The 7,977-nt window shown below is 40.0% G+C and overlaps 1 protein-coding gene across 1 annotated transcript in view; it reads right to left on the bottom strand.

The window, feature by feature from the left end:
- Positions 1-1,477: 1,477 nt before the first annotated feature.
- The window catches only part of tfap2b (transcription factor AP-2 beta), a 12,727-nt gene continuing 6,227 nt past the window's right edge, over positions 1,478-7,977 (bottom strand). The window contains exon 7 of the mRNA XM_037685191.1: positions 1,478-1,971. Within this exon, the coding sequence (XP_037541119.1) occupies positions 1,680-1,971 (292 nt within the window). The 3' untranslated portion in view covers positions 1,478-1,679. The remainder of the gene's footprint in view (positions 1,972-7,977) is intronic.

The following is a 7,977-nucleotide window of genomic DNA, read 5'->3' as shown; positions in this document are numbered from 1 at the left end:
GTGTGTGTGTATATATAATTTTCTCAAAATCCATTTCTTTTATAACCATGCGTTCAAGCCAAGTTCCTTCCTATAAAAATGTTTAGACTTCTAGTTTTTAAAAATATTCCTGTTTAAAAAGATTTTTCTTCACGTGCACAGCTGACAGCATTAGTTCAGACGTGCACAGTTCACATTGACTGAAGGCCTTCGATCACGGTTTTACTCGTTCCTGTGCTCGTGTTGGGTTTTTGAGAATATTATCAAAACAAATCACTAATCAGATTTTAATAAACACATCCACTACAAAAATTATCTCTCAGCGTTGACCCAGTTCAAGATGGCTGCCACAGCCACTGTTTTAAAAAACACAAAAATGGCAAAAACTGTTAATTTTACAGAAATTAATCCAACATTGTGTGTGGCTAGTAGCTGAGACGGATCCCTAACAAACTCTGAGCGCTAATATCGGGCAAATCTTTGTTTCAAATTTAGACAATAACTAATTAGAATTCACAGTGTCTGTCTGTTAGTAAAATATCTGGTCAACCACTTGACACACATTGAAACCCATAGGATAGATGTTTGTCTACAACTGATTTGAAAATTTTAAAAATGGATGCCATAACTAAGAATGGCTGTAATGAGTTAAAATTATACACGTTATGCACGACATAGTGTGATTTTCCGTCAGATTGCTCCCAATGTGTTTGACCAAAACAAAGTTTGACATCAGATAATCTCAGTTTAAGACTCCTGCATGAAGGGAAGCTCTTCACGCAGTCCGACCTGAGCACGTGAACTATCAGAGTCTCCCTCTTCTCTCATTTGACGTGACGTTTGGTCGGAGGACTGAGCTGAACTCATATGGACCCTTGACGTTGAGTCCGATAATTCCCCCGGAGGAACGGCGCAGGCTGCACACCTCGCATAATAAAACACACGGTTTATTATCAATATGATAGAAATGAAATCACTGGACAATTAGAAGCATGTCTACCCATCATTATCATCATCATCAGTAGCAGCAGCACCATGACAACAGCTCTATAAGAACAAAAAATTAATCACTGGATGAGTCCTGACACCCCCCCCTCCCCCCCCACTGGCTCACAAAGGTCAAATCACAGATAAACAGGCTTAGCACCTATTTAAACAAGCATCCATTTAAATTATTATAAATGAATATTTACACACATACATGAACACTTTCCCTCTTCTTACTTTAAATAACCCGACAAGCTTGAGTCACACACAGAATGCTCATCACAAACAAAGTCAAATAAATAAATAACCATAAGTAAAATTTAAAAGAAAATTAAAAAACTCTCTGAAGCCACAAAGCTTTTTCTGTGTGAAGACAAACACAAGCGCGCACACTCATCCAGGCGCACAGACACGATGTTCGTCGCCGGCTGCTCACAGCGTCTCAGTCTCACAGGCGGGGGGGGGGGAGAGAAATGGATGTAACACCAGCATGTCCTCAGGGGGGATGAAAAGAACGTAACACAGATGAAAAATCCCTCTGTGCTCTCTGACACTGGCCCACGGGTGTCGTTCTCTCTCTCCCAAGCCGTCCCCGGCCTCCTCCACCTTTAGCCTTTGCGCGGCGGGCGTAAAGCTAGAAGAAGCCGTGTAGCGCCTCCGTCAGTGCCTCCCTCTCGGCTCTCCTTCATCAACTCCCCTTCTCTGCTCTCGCCTCATTTCCGCTGCTTCTCCTCTTTGTCGCCGGCCTTGCTGCCGGCGTCCCCGTGCCGGTTGTTGGGCGGGTTGCTGAGGAACATCTTGTCGAGTCCTTTGAGGGCCTCGGTGAGGTAGTTCTGCAGGGCGGTGAGGGCGGCGCAGATGGCGGGCGAGCCGAAGCCGTGCGTGATGAAGGAGAAGTGGGAGAGGCAGCTCTGGATGCCGGGCTCCAGGATGGGGCTGGGCCTCGAGTTGCCCAGGGGAGTCCTGTCCTGGGCCAGCAGGTCTGTGAACTCCTTACACAGCTGCCTGCAGGGGGGGGGGGGGGGGAGACACAACAAGACGTGAGGAGGAAGTCCGTCCATCTCTGTCAAGGGAGTTTACATGAAGGTTTCTGGATGTTCATCACTGCTTCTGTTAAATGAATGCGTGTGAGTTAGAGGGTTGTTTTCCTCTCAGAGAGGAGCGGACACCTCCGGGTCTGTGAGCTGGAAAGCCGAGGTCGTGTTGCCCTCGTCTCTGTCTGATAAGCGTGTGTTATAAAACACTTCCTGCCTCACTGTCCCGCGCAGATTCTCACTGACGAGGCTCTAAGTAACTTTATACATCTGAGAGAGCCTGTGTTCATGATCGACTGCCCTTGCAGGTAAAATCTTCTCATGTCCGCAGAGTGGCTTATTTTGTTTAAGGATATTTATTTAGCCAATATTTTCCTCTAAAAAATGTTTGCAAAAGGCTGATTTAAGAATAACAAACTGTAATGCAGATCACCCCACCGCCCCTGACACTTATTTTAGTCTCACTTTTGAGAAACGATGCAATCACAGAGCAATCTGTGATTGAAGTACCGTAATTTTCGCTGTATAAGTCACAGTTTTTTTTTGCATAAATTAGCATGCCTGCGACTTATACAGCGAAGCGACATATTTATGTTTTTGTTCCCATATTTATAACTCAATTTTTGCCTGAGATCTGACAATTTCATTCATTCTGACATGGAAAATATTGCACACTACCATTTTCAGCCACTAGAGGGCCCTCGACTAATATGGCAAGCCAAGTGTCTCATTAATAGGTAAAAGTGGCTATTAATGAGACACTTGGCTTGCCATATTAAGCCACCTTTTTCTCGCTCCAGAACTCGTGGAGCAAACGTCAAATCAGCTGCATTTCTCCTCGCCGCCCAGGAGAAATGCAGCTGATTTGACCATTAAAGTTAATTTATTAAGGAAAAGTTCAACTGAGACACATTTTTATTATAATGTCAAGCAAACAAATAATCGTTTTTAAGTGTTAATCTTGTTAAAGTCCTCCAGTGCACGCTACTGCAGCCGCCATTTGGCAGCCAATCGGTTTTTGGCACAACACCAGCCCACACTTTCGGGTTGTCAGCGGTGATGCATAATAGATGCGACTTATACGGCGAAGCGACGCATTTATGATTTTTTTCCACTTTATTAGACACATATGAACTGATGCGACGGTGCGACGTTTACAGCAGCAAGTAGGGTATATGTTTTGAATGACTGTCAGCTACTACCACACCAAAACTCATCTCAATCGATGTGAAATTCTTTGAGTTGTAACTATTTTGATGTTTCCAAATGCCAATAATTCGTGGAAGCCATCTTGGATTAGGATGACTCCAAACGTTAATCAGTTTTCGATGAACAGCCAACGATTCTTTCAGAGTTTCATGTAAATTTGTCATCTGGGTTAAAGTGATATTTTGCTAACAATCAAATGCAACTGACTTCCAACAAGTAATGCCACTGTTTTAAATAAAGGTGCGCTCAAAGTTTGTGCTATACCACATGTTAGCTATAAAGCTGCTAAATTAGCTTGATATTTGACATATTTGTGTTTTTAAGGTCAGGAAGCTGGGGCGGCCATCTTGAATTATCAGCTGTAGACTTCAGTCTAATCACTAGTTTAATTGAGATCCATGGTTCGGGAGATATTTCGCTTACAAAAAGCATGAGTTGATTCCAAAAGTTAATAACAAAGTTTTAAATAAAGATCTTGATTTGTTTGAGTGCTCAGAGTAGGTGTTGGGGATCAGTCTCAGCTACTACCACACCAGATTTTAGCTCAGCATCTGTAAAACCAGCTTATAGGCATTTATGTTTTTGTAAAGATCGTTTTGCTGTGGCAAAGGTCGATCAATGATTAATAACTGAATGATCACCATCTGAAAGTTTTGATAAAATAGTTCTGTGGTTCATTTTACTAACAGAACAGGTGAGTTTGCTGGAATAATAACTGGTTTATTCATTCTTTCCTTGAAAATCTGATTAAAACATTTATTAATTGTTGTGTTTTATGTTAATCATTCAGAACTGGCAACATATTTTAACTCTAAAACTTCACTCACGTCTATAATTCATATTTAAATGGTGCACTTCCAATAAAACAAGTCTACTTACTTAAAGTGGGCCACGCTGTTAACCCAGTCCAGAGATGATTCACTCGTTGTTTTAAATTACGGCACTCAATCTCTCTCGTATAAATTATGTAATCCTGACACGAAAAGCTGTGTAGTTTTAAATCAGCTCTTTCAACATCATCCTGAGACACTTGGGAGAGGAGAACCAGGTGAGGACGAACAGTATTAGAGCATTAGATGATGGTATTTTTACTTTTTCAACTGAATATGACTTTTAATGAAAATATATTAATGACACGGCGTTATTAGGTCAGTTTTATTCTACTGTTTAGTCTTATCCAACGTTTTCTTTCTTCTACCGGTTTACTTTATTTTGTTTAGAGTTACAGGAAGACAGGTAAATTAAGAATTGATTTGTGCTGTAGGACATTGTCTCTTGTATGAGAATAAACTAACTTAGATGTTAAAAACAAGAAAAAAGGAACAGGAACTATTCCTTTTTTAACTTGTGACGAGTGTAAATGAAGATCTTTAATGGACAAATGCAATATCATTTTAGACCAGGTGTATTATAAATCTAAAGCTAATTTCTTTAAACTAGTCGACCCAAACATTTCACTTGCTGTTATAAAATATGTATTTATTTTGCACACAATGCTTTTAAAAGGTAGCACAGACCTACAAACCCACATTTTAAAGCCAGAACTGATACAAACAAACAAAGGTGCCGGTGTCAGGCTTTACAGAGCGCAGGTCAACCCAGAGAGCTTAGATAACAACAAAAATGTTTAATAATAATAAAAACAATCCAAAACAAATAAAAACACAAATGAACAAACAAGAGTCGGGGAAACACGGAGAGAAAGCTGACGCGTAACGCAACGGTGGACTGTGGGATGATGGGGAAAAGGAGCGGTGCTGATGAGACATCTGAGCAAAACGACAACAGAGAGCAGGTGTGAGAGGAAGGGGCGGGGCTAAGGAGCAGAGGCTGACAGTGGAAAAGTACTGAGGAGATGAGCTGAACGCAAAAATACAATGAAAAAACAAGGATTGATCTGACAAGAGTCCAAAACAAAACGAGGTGAATAATAAAACTGGATCCAACATTTTTCAGTCAGGTCATCTGGACAGTTTCTTTTTTTGTGCTAAAACGTTTCGCCTTCGATCCAGAAGGCTTCATCAGGAAGAGGGCCGGCAATGGAGGAGGCGGCATGGCAAAGAGACCAACTTATCACCAACATAACTGGTTTGTTCCACTTTGGAGTAAGCTGTTGGGGGAAGAATCAGTTTTGTTGTGTGTTTCCTTCACTGATGAAGCCTTCTGGATTGAAGGTGAAACGTTTCAGCACAAAAAAAAGAAACTGTCCAGATGACCTGACTGAAAAGTGTTGGATTGTACACCTGGATTATTGAGCATGGACTTTGTTAATAAAACTGGATCTGACACCAGTCAGACTGAAAGCACCAAACACATTTTTTTTTAGAAAGGGGCAAGCAATCTATCACAATTATGTTTTTAAATTTTATATTTTCAATAGTTATTTTTAAAATATGACTCTCGGACATGTTTCTATAAGTTTTTCTATTAATCTCAGAAAATCATAAATGTTTTTATTTTTGCTTGCCTTTTGTTAAATGTTTTAATTATACTTGTTGTTTTTTGTGTTTTGCAGAATATTTAATCCTCTGGTAGAGTTTTGAAACAATCCGAGGGTTTGACCTGAAGAACAAGACGGTGAACCCCCTGACCCCCATGTTGGCGTAGAGGCGAGAATTTTGCACGTGAATTATAAAATATATCATGTAAGAGCATTAGTGGGTGTGAATGCACAACCTGGAGAAGCATAAAAGAATATGAGTAGGAACCATTTACCAGATTATAGAAAAAATCATTTAAATCCGCACCCCCCAACTCCAAACATTTGATATTCTTTCATAAATATGCGTTTAAAACATCAAATTAAGAGGATTTTAGTGGTGAAGAACACGTTGTATTGTCTTTGTTTTATTTGTTTTTTCGTACTTTAAGAAAGAAAATCGTTTTTAATAGTCTCATCTTAAAGCCATCTGTTTTTATTTTATTATATTTTATTTGTAGTCTTTGTTTTAATTATTTTTAGTATTTCTTTGTACTTTGCTGTTATTTTTATATTCTGCGACTCCTTGTGTTGAAACTCTGGCACAAAAATTTCCTGCGGGATTAATAAAAGTTCTTATCTTACCTCAATTAATTATTCGGACCGTTTTATTCACTTCTTCTGTTTTATGCACAGATGTTGTTAAAAAATGTAAAAAGAAGAAGACAAATCATTTTTTAAATACACAAATGTAAATAATGGGATTGTTGCCAAGGTGTCATGGTCGCCCTGGCATTAGTTTTAAGGCTTCCACATGAATAGCAAGTTTTTTAAAAGTCACAAGCTTCATTTTTGTCCACAAATATCCTAAAATCCAAAGATTTAAAAATAAGCTTTTCACTCCTTTCTCCATTTACGTTGCAGCAAAATGCCTCTGTGGCGTCGGCCCCTCTTTTAAATTCAGAGCCGACGCACACACAGACCGAAGGCGGCCTAAGGGCAGAGTTAAATGAGTGACAGGCCGTGCAGGCCGAGCCCAGCTGGGGTTAGGGGAGTGTGGAGAGGAGAAGCCTCCACCACCACCACCACCACCCCACCACCCCCCGGGCTGCACTCCCGGCGCTCGCTGTTGTTTTCTGACGACTTGAAACACTCCACAGCTAAAAAAAAAAACGAATTTCTAACAGGCAGCGCCGACACACACCGCTGGAACAGGTTTGAATGTGGGCATCAAACACACACACATGCGCACGTTCTTGTAAACATGCTTTTTGGGGACTTTGCATTGACTTCTATTCATTTTCTATAGCCTAACCCTGACCCTAACCCCCCAATGAGACTTACCCTTATGGGGACTTGGCTCAGGTCCCCACTAGGTAACCCATTGGTGCAGTCTGCGTGATACCAACTAGAAAAGCTTAAGAATTTCAGTAGAGTCACTAAAAGGTGCCCAGTGATTCATGACATATCATTAGACACGTGTCGTTGAAACGTTAAACGGCAGTTAAACGCTTCCGTAACAATCATTCTGTGAGCAGCGCTTTCCTTTGATGCTGTTTTATAAATTCTGCAACATGTTTTTGATACAAAGTCAACTTGTACAAAATTTGTTGTTCATTTATTCAAACATAAGCATCAGAGAAATTTGGAAATGTTCAACGCGCTTAAAAATCAAAATAAATTGACGATTACATTGTACTAACCAGTGTTCTTTGGTTTCTAAGCCCAGTATACCCAGTACAAAAATGTACACTACACCACTGCCTGACACAAAAACGTGCACACACACACACACACAGCACTGTTTATGCTTAAAAGGTAATTTTCCTGAAGAGATCTTGTTTATTTGAAATGAACAACTGGACGATGTTATTAATTAGAAGAGAAAGATGTGGTTGATTATGAAAATTTCATCGATTTGAACAATTTGTCTCCAAATCGCCATTAAAAACTAAATAAACACAAAATTATGGTTTATTCTACAGTTTAACAGCCATAAAGATTTTTTTTATATAAGATAAAATGATAAAAATATATATATTTGTGTCCAGAAGCATCAACTTACAGCTCTCGTTGTATTCCAGATGTTATTTTAGGATAATTTATAAAAAAACATCTAAATGTAGTTGTTATTTCTTCAGCCATGATCTGAATAATAAAGTCTTTCCAGAATTTTACTGCCATAGTTTTAAATCCGTCATTAAAGGCCGAGTTCACGCAGAGTTAAACGGGTTTTTATTAAGAAAATCCAAATGTCACCGTCGTGTTCACAGACTGGGAATAAAATCTAACCCAGGAGGCTCTAAAGGAGCTGCGCCCTCTGGGGTTGGGGGGGGGGGGGGGGGGGGG

Source organism: Nematolebias whitei, chromosome 12 (genome assembly GCF_014905685.2).
Source record: "Nematolebias whitei isolate Nwh7 chromosome 12, NemWhi1, whole genome shotgun sequence".
Classification (NCBI taxonomy): Eukaryota; Metazoa; Chordata; class Actinopteri; order Cyprinodontiformes; family Rivulidae; genus Nematolebias; species Nematolebias whitei.
This window is presented reverse-complemented; position numbering and strand designations above follow the sequence as displayed.